The following is a 21067-nucleotide window of genomic DNA, read 5'->3' on the forward strand; positions in this document are numbered from 1 at the left end:
TAAAATGTGACCACCTATTTTTGAATGTGATACCTTGACTGGCAAAGTATATGAGACAGCAAGGGTGTGTGTGTTTGTGTGTGTGTATTCTGCGTATGGTCGTGGGCCTATTTGGAAAAAAGCCCAGTAAACCTTTTCTGATTTTCATTTGTCATTTTGTCTTGATTGAGATAGAATGATAGTGAAAGAAAGAGTGTAGTGCTGGAGAAGTGGTGTGTGCTCTTCCTACACATAACAATGAAATAACTTTTTATCTTGGGTTAGGATTAAATAACAAATAATTGTGTATAGGCCAGTGTTTTTATTGAAGCAAAAAAGGAACAAAGTATCCAGTAACTGTAATAATAGATACTTGATTTGAATTGTTTATATATTTTATAGTTTCCCCCAACACTGAATTTTCGAAAGGTTGCCGCTAGTTGCAGCTCGAAGTCGTGTTGGTATTAAAAAATATTGTGAAGGTATTAAAAAAGGTATTAAAAGGTATTAAATTCAACTTAAGAATTTCTGTATATACCCATTTGAATTTTGCTACAAATATGCTTCCATACGTTATGTTAAGGTTAAAAAAAAACTCTTAAAAGGGTGCCTTTAAGACAGGCATGACATAATATCTTTTGTCCAGGAGTTTACTCTAACGTAATGCAGAGTGGATCTGTACACAGGGGAACTTCTACTTTACTATACACAAGACAAAGTGCAATAATATAAAGGAGGGGAACTGAGCAGTGAGGCTCTCGGCGAGAGGTCATCACCAGTAACTGTGCTGGTCTGTGCATTACTTCACAGGTAGATGGAACATTGACTACACAAGAGATCATTATTGTGAGATTATAAAATTACACAACATTTTCATTATAACAAACCTTGATACATGATTATATCTTATCTAAATGTCCAAAATTGCCAGTCTAACAGTGTGGGTAAAATGGACTTTTAATTGGGTTGTGTGTGTGTTGTGTGTTATGTCTTTCAGATGCCATATTCAGATATGAATGAATCCTCCACCAGGGATACTTTAACTTTGACAGTTTATCTGGGCATGGGGTCACCCAGATATGTATTACTTGCTATTGTTATCTTGTTATACTTTGCCACTGTATTAGCCAATGTTACTCTCATGCTGTTGATTTTCCTAGATACATCCCTACACAAGCCTATGTATATATTTGTATTTAGTTTAATCTTTAATGGGCTGATAGGAAGTACTGCTGTTTGGCCAATGGTTATGAATATATTATTGACAAACACCCCTCTGATCTCATATGAAGGATGTCTCATCCAAGCGTCTATCATTTTAATCTATGGAGCTTGTAACTACTCCATGTTGACAGTGATGGCTTATGACAGATTTGTGTCCATATTTAAGCCTTTGCAGTACCATACCATCATGACCCCACAGAAAGTACAGCAGCTGTTGTTTGTTGCAAACTTCAGCCCTACAGCTGCAGTGCTTAGCCTAATATGTCTATCTTCTCAACTCACTTTGTGCAGATACAAAGTTCGTAAAATATATTGTGATAATTTAGCCATTACCAGCTTATCATGTGATGATAGTCACACTATTCAAAGTCGAGTTAGCAACTTATATGGTATAATTAGCATTATAGTTTTTGCAGCCTTGCCAATTGTTCTCATTTTATTGTCATATGCTAAAATTATATTGTTAAGCTTGAAAGCTTCAGAGAATGCAAGGAAGAAAACATTTGAAACCTGCTCTCCACACATAATTATTTTCATGAATTTCTCACTGGTTTCACTGTTTTCAGTCTTTTATAACCGTTTCAATCCTCACTTACCAGGAGAGGCCAACATTATAATCTCAATTAATTATCTTCTTATTCCTCCATTCTTGCAACCAATCATATATGGCATAAAAACACAGGAAATTAGACAAAGTTTCTCAAGGCTCAGGAGAAAATCAGTTTTTTGCAATTTTTGAATGTTCTCAAATTTGCTCCATCAGTATTTTCTTTCTGTGTGACAGCCAGTTTAAAACAGACTATGTAACAAATTGCAGCTGCCTATGACTAATGATATTGAATTCAAGCTCATCTTCTGATTTGAAAATATATTTATTTGTCCACACATTGTGAAAAGAAAATACCATTTAGGCTTATAGTACAGCGGTTAAGCCCTCAAATCAAGGGGAATTGTGCACTTTTTGAAAGAAACATGAAACTTCTACCATAGTTAGGTTATACCATAAGGTTTATTTTCAGATTTGGAGGGAAGTCAAATTTGACCTCTGAGGCCCGGGAGAGGTCAAATCCAAGATGGCCGCCAACAATATTCAAAAGTGCCTCACGTTGGAACCAAATACAGTAGAAAAACACTTAAGGTGTCATTTCCCACTAACATTTGGGTGCCCATTCTGTATCTGATAACTTTGAAACCACCAGAGTTCAAGAAAATGCATTTATGTAAAGGTCAAGGTAAACAAAACATCAAAATATTCCTTTTTTATGTACCCTATGTACCCCAATTCATTTCTTTGTTGTCCCTGTATTATTCAGTTATTTCATGAGATGTGTGGCTAATTTCATTTCTTCACAGCACAGCATTATCCACAGATGACCCCCCTAGACCATTTTCACAGACCACCTGCCATACCACCGCTGGTTAAAAAAACCCTGCTTTAGAGAGTTGTTGCTACAGGCCACAGTACGCACAATGTAGAGAGCACTTCAATCGACATATTCTAACAGGTAAACATATTGACTATGAACAAACAATATTATTACATAATTACATAATATTATTCATGTTGCAAATTAATTTAACCATAGCCAGGAAGGAGTTTTCCTTGGTAGTTAGCTTTTGAGGTAAACATCATGGACATTCGTCAAAATAATTATCCTAGCTAAACTAGAAGACAGTCTGGAACATTTATGTGAGCTGAAGCTAGTTTAATGATTGAACAGAGTATATTGTAGATATGTCAGCTTGGTAATGTGAAATTTGTTATGGCTGAAATAGGTAATGTTAACAGAGTATTCTAGTTAAAAAGCCGGTCAACCGGGCTTGAACACATTTGTAGCTAGCATGTTAATATAAGGCTGTCTTTAATTACTACTAATTAATTACTTCTTACTGTTAAAGACTATCAATTGGGAGATTGTTAGGGCAGGTTTTGTGGTGGACTGATGCTCAATGTTTGTTCCATCAAGTACCATGTTGATAAAGGCCAAGAGAGATGGTGGCACAGCCCTCTGCTGGCAGTTTTCTTTGAATGACCCGTCAAAAGAGAAAGATGAATTAAGGATCTCTTTGTGCACTACTTGTGCTGCTCGCATTAAGTGCATGGCATCACTGTCAGTTTGACAGACTATCATGAGAGCTGGTCCAATGTCCTTCTCAAAACTCAGGAGTGTGTCTCTTCCGTGTGAATGTGCCCTCAGATGTGGAAGCTCAGAAAGCAGTCGTTCTTTCAGTCTGGTGGCGTCAATCCGTTCACCTAAAGTAAGACCAAGTTGTTCCAGCCTAGTCTTGTACAACTGAGCGATGTCTGTCAATTTGAAGAAATGGGCACTGTTCTCATCACTGTTCATGTCTTCTAGATATGCCACTAACTGTGCAAAGGCTATGCCATGTAGACAAGAATCATCTCCATCATTTCGTTTAGATGCAGTCTGCCTGGCTCTGTTGTACAATGAAGACAGACAGTGGTGATGGTACTTGGCCTCAATGGAAAGGCACAATTCCTCACTGTCAAATGTTGTAGCTTGATGCATTATAGAAACCTGAAGAACCTGCAGCAGGCTCATTGCAAAGGAAGCAAGTAGGTTTTGTGGACGGTGAATGGCTGGGGGCAGATCTCGTGTGTACAGTCAAGGTATTTTGTTGTTGTGCTGTAGTTACTTTCCCGACTTAGCTCATCAAATGCTTTTTTGTTGAGTTTTAGCTGACATCTCTTGTGCCACTTAGCCTTGTGTCTCTTTGTGTCTATACACACGCAAACTGCCAACAGCCATTCACCGTCCACAGAACCTACTTGCTCCTTTTGCAATGAGCCTGCTGCAGGTTATTCAGGTTTCCATAATGCATGCACCTACAACACTGACAGAAATGTGAGGAACAACTTGGTCTTACTGTAGGTGAACGGATTCACGCGACCAGACTGAAAGAACGACTGCTTTCTGAGCTTCCACATCTGAGGGCACATTCACACGGAAGAGACACACTCCTGTGTTTTGAGAAGGACATTGGACCAGCTCTCATGATAGTCTGTCAAACTGACAGTGATGCCATGCACTTAATGCAAGCAGCACAAGTAGTGCGCAAAGAGATCCTTAATTCATCTTTCTCTTTTGACGGGTCATTCAAAGAAAACTGCCAGCAGAGGGCTGTGCTAGGATCTCTCTTGGCCTTCATCAACATGGTACTTGATGGTACAAACATTGAGCATCAGTCCACCACAAAACCTGCCCTAACAATCTCCCAATTGATAGTCTTAACAGTAAGAAGTAATTAATTAAGTAGTAATTAAAGACACAGCCTTATATTAACATGCTAGCTACAAATGTGTTCAAGCCCGGTTGACCGGCTATTTAAAGGGACACCAGGCAAGCCTGCTGCCTTTTCTCTACGAAACTCCCCCTCGCTCGGTCTGAAGCTCTTTTCCTTTTCTTTGCGTCTTCTGTCAAGGGTTTTCGTTGCTTCTTCGCCGGCTCTGCCATACAGACGTTTTCAACAATCTCTAGCGTTTCGTTAGCCTGCCTGCTTCGGTCGGCGGGTAGGATACACTGAACTTGCAAGCGGGATATTCTTCCTACAGGCAATAGGGGCGGGCGAGAGAGTCTTCACTCGCCCTGTAACGAGTCATTTAACCATATACCAACTTACGAAGATGAGTAATTAACACAAAAACGTTGCCTGGTGTCCCTTTAACTAGGCTACTCTGTTAACATTACCTATTTCAGCCATAACAAATTTCACATTACCAAGCTGACATATCTACAATATACTCTGTTCAATCATTAAACTAGCTTCAGCTCACATAAATGTTCCAGACTATCTTCTAGTTTAGCTAGGATAATTATTTTGATCAATGTCCATGATTTTTAACTCAAAAGCTAACTACCAAGGAAAACTCCTTCCTGGCTATGGTTAAATTAATTTGCAACATGAATAATATTATGTAATTATGTAATAATATTGTTTGTTCATAGTCAATATGTTTACCTGTTAGAATATGTCAGTTGAAGTGCTCTCTACATTGTGCGTACTGTGGCCTGTAGCAACAACTCTCTAAAGCAGGGTTTTTTTAACCAGCGGTGGTATTGCAGGTGGTCTGTGAAAATGGTCTAGTGGGGTCCCCTGTGGATAATTCTGTGCTGTGAAGAAATGAATTTAGCCACACATCTCATGAAATAACAACTAATAATTGAATAATACAGCGACAACAAAGAAATTAATTGGGATACATAAAAAATGAATATTTTGATGTTTTGTTTACCTTGACCTTTACATAAATGCATTTTCTTGAACTCTGGTGGTTTCAAAGTTATCAGATACAGAATGGGCACCCAAAAGTTAGTGGGAAATGACACCTTAAGTGTTTTTCTACTGTGTTTGGTTCCAACGTGAGGCACTTTTGAATATTATTGGTGGCCATCTTGGATTTGACCTCTCCCGGGCCTCAGAGGTCAAATTTGACTTCCATCCAAATCTGAAAATAAACCTCATGTAATAACCTACCTAACTATGGTAGAAGTTTCATGTTTCTTTCAAAAAGTGCACAATTTTCATGGTTACCCGCTGTACTATTAACGTTATACTTCAGGTAATGTTTTGTGGTGAACTGAAATTTGTGACTGAGATATTTCCTGTAATTGGGGCAGAGTACACAGACATAATTTTCAGACTCTATTGTGCATGATGATTAGCCTGGAAAAATCCAAACACATTTACAAAGTGAATAGAGTCTGGTGACTCTCGATTGGGATATGTTTACAACACTTGCATCAAGACGGGCATGGACAACATGAAACTTTGATCGAAGTCCAAACCCTTACTTTTTAGTAAACTATGTGTACACGAACATGTTTTCATTGCTCGAGTTCATGTGTAGAGACACTGCTGATACTTCGATCAAAGTTTCAAGTTGTGTCTGCCTTCCTAGTGTTTTAAAAATAGCGATTTTGACACGATCATGTATCAAAATAGTAGTGCATTCAAAAGACCATCTCATCCGAAAACGACAACTCAGAGAAGCTTAAAAGTGGCGCTTCGTACATAATTATGGTTTTAAACGACAGTTTGATTCAGGTAGATACTAGTGCTACATTCACAAAAACACCCTAGGATGCATTTTGGCTAGAGTTACGCCTGAAGTTCTGCTTTAGTTTAAATTAAACGTAAATGCCAAATATGTAACCTCTGGTCCATCAGATTCAAAAGAACGGCCGAACTTCACCTCTGCTATGACTGTCCCTGCAATGGCCAGCGAAGTGGAAGAATACAATATCTGATTAAAAACACTTCTACAATGAGTTTACTTGTGTGTTATCCTCTAAGTTAGCCATAGATATATACAGTATGTAAGTTAGCAGCTAACGTAGTGCTAACCAGATAGCTTGAGAAACATCTTGTGTAACGTTAGCTAACCATTAATGTTAAGCTTACTATCTCCAAAAAGTTAGCCTACACCGGATTAGTCTATGCATTCTACCACATATATCATATCATATCATATCAATTGTGGCATACGGATTTTTCACAAGCTCAACATACCTTCGCGCTTACCCTGCCAGCTTGTCGCTTGATGTGGACCAACGGTTGCGTATCTAGGCAGCCAGCAGCACTTTTGGAAAAAAAAAAAAAAAAGCGGGATCGGCAAAATGGTTCCTCACCGTTCCTCCGCCGATCTACGGAGTGCGCATGCATGTTGGAGCGCTGTAGACTCATCCCGCCGATGGTTTACCCACCTAAACTGACAAGTTGTATTTGGCGTGCAGAGGGAAAAAACCCTTCCTACACTTTGCCGCTGGTGCCCTCCAATTGCCGACGTCGGTAAGACCGAATGTGCTGTCTGGGCTGTTACAATATGCTGTAATTTAACGGTTAAACAAAAGTAAGAACATATTGTGGGGGAAATTATACATACCATTTTGGTCCGCTGTTTGTCCAGCCTTGTTCAGCAATTTGATCTGATGGTAGTCTTCCAATTTTTTAAGAAGCTGCTGGCTTCTTTTCGGTGGCATTGAGCTGTAACCAGTTAAACCAGTGGCAATAACGTTAGCTTCATCATCTTGACTGACATAGCCTAATAGCCTAACCAAAGACATTTTAAAATTCAGTGCATTTTGGCTACAGCATGGCTTAACACCATTCAAAACATACAGACTAAAGCTGTATAAGGCAAAGTAAGCTACTGTAGCAACGTTAAATTGTCTAACGTTAGCTTTTAGACAAGTTGCACAGCCAGTGATGTAGGCTAATTTACAAGTGGCTAACATTAAACCAACTAGCTAACTTTATGTGTTCCTTCATCAGGTTGTTCAATGATACATTGACTCTAAAAAGATGCAAGAACGTTAGCATATTACCAAAATGTTAATGTACCTTCTCTGAGTTTTCGTGGTGGCAAGTTCTGCACAATCCTTCATAACCCACACCATTTCACTTAGTTTCACCTGTTGCAACACAGTCTCACTCCCTACTCGTCAAAGGTCTGAGGCATGGTCAAGGGTCCTTGGCGTCAAATTCCAACGAGAAAGGTGTACCTTCTGCGTTGTTTTTCGACGTGGGGGTCCATCAGATAGACATTCATGTTAATCCCTCATCGTCAGATATAGACGAAAGGAAATCGAAGGAAATAAATGTCCATCAAAGATGATGCCGTCACGTTATGCGACTATTGACTGTATAAATAAGTGTGACGACGATCCCAAGGTCATTGTGCTTCTCAACTCCAATCGGTAAGTAGGCCTACTATATGCTAACCTGAATGAGAAAATGTTGCACATTTACATATAAAGGATGACCTAATTATGTGAAGAAGTTGTAGTTGTGTTTGTTTGCAAAGTTTAAGTGACATATAAATGTATTACTTTCATTGGACAGAGACCAAATTAACGACATATAATAACCGGTTGTTGCAACAAATGAAATGTGCAGTTTGCTACACAGAAGACCAGCTAATAAGTCGTTTGCTAATAGGCCTAGTTAGCTAATGCAAATTAAGTGTTTAGCAATGTGATGGGTAGGCATAATGAGACATACCACAAGTGTCAGCTGTAGCCAAATGTACGTCTGCGTGTGGTTTTGTGTAGTTGCTCTTTGCCCCCTGTTGTGTGCACATTTACATGCTAGTCAATGTAACTTATAACTGCTAATGAAAACATGAAAATAACTGGTTATCAGCCAAACTGGCATTTTGAGCGTTTGGTATCAATCTCAGCCATGAATGTCAAGATTAGTCCATACCTAGTGGAGATATTGTATTGTAATACAGTATTCTGGCCTAATATTCACCCACAGACCTCCCCACCACATCCCAAAGCATATGGGCAAACAAAAACAGCATTTTGTCAAATTATTAAACCTTTTAGTTATTCAGTATTTATGTAGTAGTATGTAGCATGATCTTCAAAAAGCTGAATTCATATGATTTCCCTTCTCTCAACAGGTCCCCTAGTACCTTCATCATTTACTTCAAAACTTCAGCTTCCCTGCAAAACAAAAACAAAGGCACTTTTAAGAGCCTGTTGACCATTCTATAGTCAGTGGTGAACTCCAGACCATGGAGGGTTTCATTAGTAAGATGGAGGTAGAACGGGAGGCAGGACTATCCACCAGCCATCAACAGGTCCAGGTGGCTCCACCATCCACCAGTCATCAACCTGTCAGGTGGCTGAAGAGGGACAGTGATGGAAATGTTGTCTATGGCAGACCAAGATCATCCCGAAACCAAATGGGTCAGTTTTCTTTTTTCAGTCATATTACTTAAAGGAGAACTCCTGCAGTTTTTCACGTAGATCTAAAACGGAGATTGTAGATTGTTTTACCGCTTGGGATTGAATACATGAATCAGCCATGGGTCTGGTATAAGATATGAGGTTTTTATTACATATTCATCCAAAGCAGTATAGACAATGAAATTGGGCTAATAAAAGTTTGTATCATTGTGTGGAATAAAATGAGCTTAAAATAGATGGAATTGTAATGCTGTAAAGGTTGATTTGGGTTTTATTTTCTGCTACAGCTAGTCACAGTTACAGTCGTAAGACTGGGGCAGCAGCTAGGATGTTGGACAGCAGCAATGAGATGGCCAACTACTGTCCTCGGTATGTTATTTATTTTGTCTAGTTCATTGTTCTTCTTTGTTAGTTCATTATGCTTGTAAATTCTAATAATTAGAATGTAAATTCCATGTATTTGCGACAGAATAACAGACCATGTTCACAGAGATTAACAGACAGCATGTTGCATACTTTTATTTTGTTTTTAAATAGTATGTACTATTTTAATAGTCTTTCCTTGAGGAACTAAACCACTCACAGGGTGATGACTTGGATGATCAGGAAACAGCACCAGCACCACCACGAGCTTCCTCAGACTGGTCTACTCGAAAAAGTCTCCTCTCAAAGAGGTGGGAGAAAGAGAGACCCCAGCTGGTGAATACTATGGTGGCAAAACAAAATGCGGCAAATCGGATTTGCCAACAGTGTGGCAAATGTCCAGCTGCTGTCCGTTGTCGTGACTGCCGACCACACCCATTCCTCTGCGCTGAGTGTGATGTCAATATACACCGAAACCACGTGTTCCACAACAGGGATGCAAAAATAGCTGGATTCTTTCAGCCATTGCCTCCAACAACCTGTGTCGTGGAGAGGGCTCTTTCCCAATGTGGTAAGCTGTAGTGTCCCATTTAGGGCTGCTCATTTGTTGCAATCGTAATCAAAATATGATCCAATGCAACTGCCCAATTGTAAAATCTGCATTTCTGTTATTTGACTTTTATATTCTCGTCATCCTCCTTGACTGTGCCACTTCTGGTTGGTGGGTGTGCGTAGTGTGTGACGGCGCTGATCCACTAGGACGACATGACATACGCATGGTGTCGCGCTGCCTCCCAGTCGTGTGTGGGCGTTTCGTTTAAAATGTCACCTAGCAGCTCATATTCAGTTCGTTTTAGCTTAAGTGTTTTTCCACAAATGGACCACAATTTTAGGCTTGTACAGTATTTAACAGTATACAACACATTAATAGACTATACAAACTATGCAAGCCATTTCAAAATCTTGTTTTATTTATTTATTTATTTTATTGGGATTTTCAAAAGATTATACAGCACAGTATTAACGTTTTTCATGTGACGTATTCTAGGTTCTATAGCTTTGTTTACATCCACCTGGTAGGCAAGGGACAAGTTGAACTCATTGAACATCGTTGTCTGCAGCTGCCTCTCAGTAGGCTACATCTCTGTATTTCAGCAATGTCAACATTTCAGGCATCAATAAAGGTGATGATGAAACGTTATCCCATTGTTCAATATTTGATAGCCTGTCACAGGAACGTTATTTCGCTAAAATCGCCCTGATTTGGTGCATTGATCTGTATCGATAACGTTATGGGAGAACCGGCAGCCTATGGTAGCCTAACTTTTTTTCTCTGTTCAAAACTCGGTTTACACGAAGACGATAGACTTTCTTAGAAGCTGTGAAATTTGGCCAGAAAGGAACATGTCTTCCCTCTGAAAGTTGACACAAAATCAACTATTTAACTGTTCAGCCATTTCAACTGTCAGTTGTTATCAACTATGACTCCTGCCAACTGTTTCCAAATAAAAGTTTGTTTGGCATTTTATGTTAATATACAGTATGTTTATATTTTCATACACTGGTAATTTCCTCGAAATTACATTTTCTAGTTTATTTTGTGATTATATAATCAAATGACACTCATGATAACTTGAAATAGAAGGACAGAAGATAGATGATTGATGTCCACAAGCACGAATTTCACGAGACAAATTAGAACAAACTGTTCCGGTAAAAATAATCTTGCCATGTTTAAAATGCTGCACTTTTCCCCTTCATAGCCTATCTCTGGCAATTCATTTTTGGATGACTGTAGATAGTTGTATTTTAGCCTACATCTTCGTAGACAGTAGGCTAGCCTACACCATCTTGAAAATAAAAGACTTCACAGCTGCTAACGATCATCCTCCACAACCACGAGGATAGGTAGGCTAAACGGTCGTTCGTCGCCTTTTTGCTTCTTATTGTAAAACCAACTGTTAGGGCCTACACAAGTGGTCGGCATCCCGGTCAATATTTGATATTAAAATTTCAATTTTGAAGCTATTTGTAACTATGTGTAGCCTATGCAACCCGACTGTTGTAGGCTTGCCTACCACTCTCTGCAGTGCCTTGCCTACCATTCTTGCCTACCACTCTAGTTGTAAACAAACGGTCACATGACATTATGACGTAGGTGCAAAACCTGAATACATGTACAATTTGTGTAGTTGTAATAAGATCAATATAACATAGACATAACATATACAATAAAAGTAAGGCCAACATAATGGCCACCCCCCTCCCCCAAAGAAAAGGACAATAAATAAAATACAAATAAATAAATAAAAGAGGACAAGACAGAACAAGACTAGGCAAGTACATAGAATGAGAGTTACTACAGAGCTGAAATTTAGCAGTAGGCGTGCTTAGAAATGTAGGCATTGAGCAATAGGCATGCATAGAAATATTTTACATTGCAGGTAGCTGGATTTTTATCTCTGACATGAATGATAAATGGGTTCCATAAATCAAAGAATCTCTTCACAGAGCCTCTTAATGAGTGTTTTATTTTTTCTAGTTTAAGAAAATAGAACACATCTTTAATCCAGTGTGTAAACGTGGGAGGGTGGGAATCTTTCAACTTGAGTAAGATTAAACGTCTGGCAATAAAAGTCACAAAAGCAATGCAATCTGACTTTGTTTTTGACAATTTAAGATGATCTGGGGAAGCACCAAAAATGGCCATGAGTGGGCAAGGACTGACGGTTGTCTCCACACCTATGCATTCTGAAAGAGTTTCAAAAATCAAAGACCAAAAGTCGTTAAAGGAACACGCCACCCAAAATCAGTAGTAATATATGTTCTTACCTTAACTTTCACGAGTTGAGTCATACCTCTCCCGCGCCGGTAGGTGCACTCAAACGCTCTGTCGCGCGGCGCGAATGTGTTAGCATGTTGCTATGCTAGCGGGCTCTGCCGTGGCCGTAGAGAGAGGAACATAGCAGTAATCAAACACCTCCACATTTTCCCTACTTAAATACAGTTGCACGAGTAGTTGATAAAAATGTGTACGTCACACAACATGAAACGTGGCGATTTTCCAAGCGAATAAACAGGAGAACTACAATGTGTGGCGCAATAGCACTTGGGAGTACTTCGACCTAGCGTGGTAATACTATTAACACCTAATTGTAGATCCTATCCACCACAGAGTTTAGAATCCATGCTGGATCGACCCTCAGCCTCTCCCTCCCCTCTGAGCGAGAGAGAGGCACACACACTAGAGATGCGCTGATGGGCTATTATTTCAACCATAACTGCATAGCAAAACTTATCATCCATCAGCCATCCATCAGCACCAAAGTTTGTTGACCAATTTTCAAAACCGCATGCACCCGCCCACCATCCGTTGGTTGTTTTAGGCTATATGGGTGATGCAGCGCTGCTGACGTGAGGCTAGAAAGCCCTTGCCTGTTCTAGAAAGACTGATCTAATGCAGCAAATATTTTAAAAGTCGTACATTGGCTAGGCCTATCCCCAGAATATCAGCAGCAAACTCAGTCTCTGTCGCGCAAAACAGTCTCCAAATAAAACGCACATCGGCCTGTTGCCTATTCTGCCAGCTTGTGACAATATATCGTCCAAAATGCTTGATTGCATTGCATTCTCCACATTTTTAGCTACATTTTCATGTACCACATCAGCATTTTTGTTCAGTGAATCTTTTGTAAATTGCTTTACAATTACCGTCGGGCCTATAGGCCTATTGCCTGGCTTGCCTCAGCTTCGGTCACGTCCTTTTACAATTTTATCATTGTAATAAAAAACGCAATTTGCCACATAATTTCAGCATGCTCCTGGCCTACTAATTAATGCCTATTGTACTTTATTTTTTGAAAAAAGATTGAAATCCTTGATAAAATAACAAGTCATTCACATTATAGGCTACTTTACACACTGTTATGTCAGGTTGAGCCTGTTCTGAAGACTCCCATTCATTTTGACTGCACGAGCGCGTCTTTTTCAGACAGACATCGCAATTCATTTTATAGCAGGCCATCGGACAAATATGACGCCTCGATATTAAAGAAACTCCGACTCCATTCATTCTGAAAGTCCACCGCACAACAGTGCAACGTGCATGTTCACATTTTTAGTAACAACCGCCAAACTTGCTTGCTTGCCTCACACAAAGTTTTCCGACTATTTTTCTTACCTTCTTTTTCCGCTGTGGATGTTATTGAGTTTGTAGAAGTTTTAGCTCTTACATTCTGAACATCTCGCACTGCCATCGCCCGATGTCATTTCTGAGTCATATCACTCTCTGTCTCTCTTTTAAATGCCTATTCCCTGAATGGTAGGCTACAATTATGTGTTTTATATATAGGCTAATATCTAAACAAAATAACCCAGGCAGTCTCATCTAGGATATAACACAGGTTGAAGTCAACGTCAAGTTGGTTCTATTTAGGGAGGTGAATGTGTGTAAACTGTAGATGACTCAGAAATGACATCGGAAGACAAGGAGTGACTAGTGGCAAGAGGCAAGCCGAAGTCTGCTGACAAGGGCCCGACAGTAATTGTAAAGCAATTTACAAAAGATTCACTGAACAAAAATGCTGATGTGTTATGAAAATTTAGCTAAAAATGTGGAGAATGCAATGCAATCAAGCATTTTGGACGATATATTGTCACAAGCTGGCAGAATAGGCAACAGGCCGATGTGCGTTTTATTTGGAGACTGTTTTGCGCGACAGAGACTGAGTTTGCTGCTGATATTCTGGGGATAGGCCTATAGCCAATGTACGACTTTAGCCTTTTAATATATTTGCTGCATTAGATCAGTCTTTCTAGAACAGGCAAGGGCTTTCTAGCCTCACGTCAGCAGCGCTGCATCACCCATATAGCCTAAAACAACCAACGGATGGTGGGCGGGTGCATGCGGTTTTGAAAATTGGTCAACAAACTTTGGTGCTGATGGATGGCTGATGGATGATAAGTTTTGCTATGCAGTTATGGTTGAAATAATAGCCCATCAGCGCATCTCTAGTGTGTGTGCCTCTCTCTCGCTCAGAGGGGAGGGAGAGGCTGAGGGTCGATCCAGCATGGATTCTAAACTCTGTGGTGGATAGGATCTACAATTAGGTGTTAATAATATTACCACGCTAGGTCGAAGTACTCCCAAGTGCTATTGCGCCACACATTGTAGTTCTCCTGTTTATTCGCTTGGAAAATCGCCACGTTTCATGTTGTGTGACGTTCACATTTTTATCAACTACTCGTGCAACTGTATTTAAGTAGGGAAAATGTGGAGGTGTTTGATTACTGCTATGTTCCTCTCTCTACGGCCACGGCAGAGCCCGCTAGCATAGCAACATGCTAACACATTCGCGCCGCGCGACAGAGCATTTGAGTGCACCTACCGGCGCGGGAGAGGTATGACTCAACTCGTTAAAGTTAAGGTAAGAACATATATTACTACTGATTTTGGGTGGCGTGTTCCTTTAAGTTTGCTGAAAGCCCAGAACATGTGGGCATGAGTAGCAGGGGATGAATTACATCGACTGCAGACAGGACTAATGTCTGGGAAGTGTCTTGAAAGTTTTAGGTTGGTCCAGTGTGAGCAGTGTAGAATTTTACATTGCATTAGGCTATGCCTTGCACATATTGATGAACCATGTACCCTTTGCAGGATAGAGAGCCACATATCGTCAGTAATGCTTTCACCTAAGTCAAATTCCCAATCGGCTTTTAAAGAGGGTAGTAGTGAGTGACGCTCCTGTGTGAACTTATATAGTATGGAAATTATCATTAAATTATTACGCGAGCTGCCACTAGGGGGTACGCGAGATGAAAAGGGCAATGTCAGACAGGTTTAATTAATTAATAATCGAATTAATTCAGAAATAATAAATAATTTTGAATCGGGTTATAATGATATGGAAACGTGAAATTAAATGAAATCATTTGTAAACTCTATAATAGATTATGTTTTCATTAATAAATAAGCTATACCCACAATGCACGTGATTTCCTGCGGGCAGCCAGAATATCTGGCGTGTTAGTTTCGTGGAAGTATAGCTAGGTAGAAGGCTGCGCAAACATGGAAAACTGGCTAAAAACAGGGACACTGTCCAAAAGGCCTAAATAAAGCGATCGAAGAGGAGAAGGGAGAGAAACAGAGCAGGAAACAGGTAACGATGGAATGGGATGGGGGGCAGAATGATGGAGGTGGAGGTGGAGCGCAGGGGGATAAAAGAAAGGGACAGAAAAAAAAGAGACAGAAAAAACTGCGTGAAGAAAACGAAAGTATGATGAGGCATATAGCCCTAGGCTTCACGTGGATTGGGAGACAGACTGCCTAAAGTCACAGTGCGTGGTTTGAGGTGCTATCTAACCAGTCTAATGTTCTCCACACTGTTTTTTTTAACGTGAGAGCTCATAGACCAGTTGCACATTTTGATTTTGTTATTTGTTATCATGTAGGGCGGCTAATTAAACATGATGCCTGGAATGAGTCAATAGAATGTGTTACTTTTTTATGTGTCGGATGGTGGGGGTACGTGAGCCAAGTCAGGATGTAGAAAAAAAGTTTGGGAACCGCTGCCCTAAATGATTCAGGACGCTCTACAAGTACCTCAAATTGGTTGCATGGTGGCAGTGCTGGAAACACTGGTAGCTTTTTACGCAGAAAGTCTCTGATCTGAAGGTAGCGAAAGAAGTTGCTTTTGGGAAGGTCAAATTGGCTACAGAGCTGGTCAAATGAGGAAAAAACACTGTCCGAGTAGAGGTCATGGAAATCTTTAATACCTAATCTCTGCCAATTCAAAAATGACATGTCTAACAAGGAAGGTGTGAAAACATGGTTTGAATGGATAGGAGCTTTTAAAGAAAAACATGTCTATCCAAAATGACGACGCATCTGTGTCCAGATATTTAAGGTTGATCTCACAATCTTATTTTTGGCAAAAGCCGTTGGGGACTCAGAGGTGGAAGAAAAGACCAATGCTGGTAAAGAGGAGGGTAGGCAAGATTAAGATTCTAAAACGCACCATGATCTGGATCTTCATACAGCCAATGAACAATTGGACGTATATTAGAAGCCCAAAATATGCTAGAAAATCTGGAGCTGCCATACCACCAAGACATTTTGGATGTTGTAAGATACTTCTAGCTATGCAGGGAGCTTTATTATTCCACACAAAAGATGAAATGACAGAATTTAGTTTGTGAAAAAAATGATTTGGCAATGAATACAGGGATGCATTGAAATAGATTTTGGAAGAATGTTCATTCGTATGGAATTAATACGGCCTGCAACAGAGAATGGGAGAGGCCCCCAGTGCTTAAGGTTTAGTTCAGTCTGTTTGAGTAGAGGTAAAAAATTTGCAGAGAAGAGGTTGGAGAATTTATCCACAACATTGACACCTAGGTATGTAAATTTATTTGAAACCTTGAAAGGCAGGGAGCTAATGTGTATTGATGGGCTGCCACATTAATTGGAAACAATTTGCTTTTCTGTAAATTGAGTTTATAGCCTGAGATGATGAAATTTATCTAAAATACAAAGCACATGTGGGAGATTGAACTGGGTCCGAAATGTATAAAAGCAGGTCGTCTGCATACAACGAAACTTTCTGTTCCTGACCCTCTCTCATAATACCTTTTATTAGTGGAGTGTGTCTCAGAGCAAGAGATAGCGGCTCAATGGCCAAAGCAAAGAGCAAGGGTGACAGTGTACAGCCCTGTCTTGTACCACGGCCTATTTGAAAATATTCTGAGAAAAAATTATTGGTACGTACTGAAGAGAGTGGAGAAGTGTATAGAAGATTAACCCAAGAAATAAACTTCTTGCCAAAACCAAACCTTTCAAGGGTATAAAAGAGGTAGCCCCATTCAACCCTATTGAAAGCATTTTCGGCATCTAAGGACACTACAACCTCTGGAATGGCGGAGTCAGATGGGTGGTATATGATGTTGAATAAACACCTCACATTAAAAAATGAAAACCTGTCCCCGATGAAGCCTGTTTGATCAGCTGATATAATGTCAGGTAAGATTTTTTCCAGACGACGGGCAAGGACTTTTGCCAAAATCTTTTCATCCACGTTTAAAAGAGAAATAGGGCGATAGGAACCACAGCAGTAAGGGGCTTTGTTTTTCTTCAGAAGTAGTGAAATTTGGGCAGAACGTAAAGTTTTGGGAAGAATGCCTGAAGCAAAAGATTCAGTGAACATGTTTAGAAGCAATGATGAATTAAAATAGCAACCCCTCTAGCTTTACTATTAAATAAAGAATGAAATGACTGAGAAACCAATTTGAGCCCCTAAATTATCCAGATGAGAAAGAACCTTGTTGAGTTTTGTGGGCTTTCCCAAGCCTCTAACATTCCAGCTCACAAATGAAATATGCCTACTTGCTATGTTTCTAGTCAGGCTGTTAGCCATACTCTTAGAACATGAGAGTGTAACAATGGTACAGTTAAGAGAAATACAGCACTGCAGTATATCCTAAGCCTAGACAAATAAGGAATATAAAATACACATAGCCCCACCCCACTTGTTTGTACACCTCCCTGAACTCGGTGTAACCATCCCAATAAGAAAAGTGAATTTCGCCCAAACGACACAAGTGCGACTACCCAGAGGCAGTAGTTCAAACGACCAAACTTTGCGTCCTTGTTTGCGATTGAGGGCCCTATCATGACTAGTGTTGTCACGATACCAAAATTATGACTTCGATACGATACCTGCCATAAATATCACGATGCTCGATACTGAAACGATACTACGGCGAAATCCTAGTAAAAGAAAGGACTCATACCTCCTCCAAGTGTATTGAGTCATTTGTGTTGAATTCGGTGCACTTTTGTAGTGTGCAGGTCAATTCTGGGTTCTAAACTTCCTACATAATTATTATTTTTATAGTCAGTAAAATAGTAGGCCTACTTTGTGTGATTAAGTCCTTTATTTTTTGTTATAGTTCATTTACATTGTGTTGTGTTTTGCCAATAAAGTAGCTTTAAATAGCCAAACTAGGCTAGATCAAGGTCAGTGTTGAAATTACTGCATGCAAATCACTGAATGCTATGCAGAGGGGCCTAATCTTTAGGCCATCTGATGTACAGTATAGGCTTTCCTAGGCCTTCCCGTGTTCATGGGATTTGTTTGGCAGTTGCAAAGGGAAAAATGTGAGGATAGTCTTCTTTGCGCCCAGTGTACAAGTACGACGTTCCAACCACTCAGGTCTTCGTCAGATAGGCCTACACCATTACCTGTTGCAATATGTCTGTGTGCATTCCTACATTAACCTACGTCTATTTCTTTGATAACATGATTTGCTACCACGTAACAATAACCCGCTATTATTATTAGGACTCAACACGCTTTGGTGGTATTATATGCTGCTTTAATTAGCGTATTTCGGGTAGCCTATCCTACATCTGGGCAATACTTATTGAACAAATTGCAGTCTACATGCCATGACAAATATTACCAGTAGTACTGACCGAACATGAAATAGATTGTTTACAAGTTATGGTAATGTTATTCTGGCGTTAACATTGCGCTTTCATCATGTTAGCACCCTATGATTACAGCTCGTTATGTCTCGTCAAAATGATTACAGCTCGTTATGTCTCGTCAAATTCATTGATGAAGGAAGGTTCGCTTTATCCCAGAGAACCATACTCATTTCACTTAGGCCAGACTAAAACAGAAGAGAACAACTTGGCACTAACCATGTAGTCATGTTTTCTATAGCATATTCGTTAACCTGTCGTTCTTTAAACAAAAATGTTGGGATATGTCTGCGAGGTGTTTAGCCAAGTTCCATGCGTAGCCTACTGCTTTTAAATGACTTTGAAACATATTTCACAAACGGGCCTCTGTGTACCTGATGGCTTGCCTTCACTATTCGTGATGTATCCGAAATAGTTGCAGATTTCACTTCACCTTTTGTTTTATCCACAAGGCCGAGGACGGTCGGCAAAGAACTACTGTATGTTGACGTTGGCTGCGCACTCACTCACTCAGAGCTGCCTGCTTGACACGCCCACTTGCCTAGATGCGTGCAAGGAGCAGTGAGAGCAGCAGAGGAGGGAGGGCAGTTCACGCAGACACAGAATGTTCATTTTAATAAAGTATCGATTCTAAAAACGTCGGAAATTGTATCGTTTTTTGCGTGAAGGCATCGTGATACCTTTTTAGTATCGATACACCGTGCAACACTAATCATGACATTCTAAAGTGCATCGTCACTCGTCAAAAGTCTATTCAAATTTAGTAGGATGTCCAGTTCACATTGGGAGGGGTTTCGTTCTCAAAAGTGGAGCGCATGGCGTAACAAGGTGTTCCTAGGTCTTTTAATCAGTCATATGGGTGTGTTTGGGGCGTAACATCATTTTAAACCAATGAGAATGACATCTGTCATTCCCTTTAACGGCGCAACGCGCGACATGTCAAATAAATGCATCGGTATTTTGGCATTCAACGGCGCATTTGAAGGAGGCTGCTTGCGAGACCGTATGGAAAAGTCATTCTTAAACCATGCTTTACTAAAACCTAGTATAGCCTTCACGCATTTGCACTCGTCTATTATTTGAACTTATTGGCAAAGTGAAACTAACTTCACCAAGGAGTCAGTCAACGACAAGACAGTTATATGCAGTTACTTTCACTATTGACTGACAATGGGTTACCATCGAAAACATAGGCTGGAAAAAGCAACACCTACCCTAATGTTGCTCAAATGACTGAATAAAACAACATTTATCCTGCAGAGGAGTTGCTTATATCTCGTGACAGTGCGTCTTCAGCTGTGCTAAATACGTGTCTCTCGCCTCTCCCCTAATCACTTTTAACCGTCATTACCAATTTGCAAATGATGGTGAATAACTACTCATTATGAGATGTACAGTATTTCGTAATATCTTTATTCTAATTATGTTTCCCATTGTAATCGTTGTAATCATTGTAACGCGCTGGTGTGCGTTCATGAATGATAGAAGGATGGTGCGTGTTCTGCCTTCCATAAGAATGCATCCTATTTTGTATGTGATTACCTTATTTCACATTCCTTTGTGTATGCTGCCACCTTCTGATCTTTTGAGGTAACTGTTTAGTAATTAAGTACTACTTCCTGTTAACTTCCTGATTCACGTTTCAGTCGACCACGAGTTTACACAGATGAACACGGTGCCAGCTATTTTCCATTTTACGTTTGAGCTTTGGACATTATTTGTCTGTAAGTAGATGATTTGTGTTAGAGTAATATTCCTCGTCATATCTCTTCAGTTTTCATACTTCTGTACCTTAGATATATGTTTTGTGCATACTTTAGTTAGCTAAGTTATGCTAGCTCTCGTTGGTCATGTTGTAAACGCGATCTGTATGTGCTGAAGCTATGTGGTTAGCAACATAGCTGACTTGTATTTCATTTGTATCGTAATGTAAAACTTATATGTATTTTCTGTATTCTTTTACAGTTTTACACAAAAAAGACAAAAAAGACAAAAAGTAAACAAATTCAATCAGTCCTTGGATTTATTTGGAGCTTTGTCAAAGTGTTATCTAGCTGTCTAGTTCTGCCTGCTGGTGACACAGTACGAGGGCAGCATAGTAAAAAGACAACAGCGCAGCGAGTTCAAACTCTAGAAGATAGCCCAGGAAGATGTCGCTACACATGGACAGACTGGAGGTGGATGCCGTCGAACAGGCACAGGGCGCAGCACCCCTAGAGCTACCCAAAGACGGCCATGAGGCAACCGAGAGGTTAGAGCCTTTCCGAACACCTGACTCCCGGTCTCAGATATCCAGAAG

General features: G+C 40.0%; 1 protein-coding gene and 1 long non-coding RNA gene across 2 annotated transcripts in view; one reads left to right on the forward strand and one right to left on the reverse strand.

Annotated features, from left to right (window-relative positions):
* Positions 1-12198, reverse strand: part of LOC143121953 (uncharacterized) — a 227219-nt gene extending 215021 nt beyond the window's left edge. The window contains exon 1 of the long non-coding RNA XR_012986563.1: positions 12117-12198. This is a non-coding gene — a long non-coding RNA (uncharacterized LOC143121953). The remainder of the gene's footprint in view (positions 1-12116) is intronic.
* On the forward strand, positions 1043-1942 carry LOC143122234 (olfactory receptor 52A5-like). Its single transcript, XM_076283092.1, has one exon. The coding sequence runs from the start codon at positions 1043-1045 to the stop codon at positions 1940-1942; it is 900 nt and encodes a 299-aa protein (XP_076139207.1).
* Positions 12199-21067: the final 8869 nt, after the last annotated feature.

The sequence above is a fragment of the Alosa pseudoharengus genome, unplaced genomic scaffold (assembly GCF_046254945.1).
Source record: "Alosa pseudoharengus isolate Yale_2024_CS ecotype anadromous, Long Island Sound unplaced genomic scaffold, YU_APseudo_1.1 YU_APseudo_1.1_scf_13, whole genome shotgun sequence".
Taxonomy (NCBI): Eukaryota; Metazoa; Chordata; class Actinopteri; order Clupeiformes; family Clupeidae; genus Alosa; species Alosa pseudoharengus.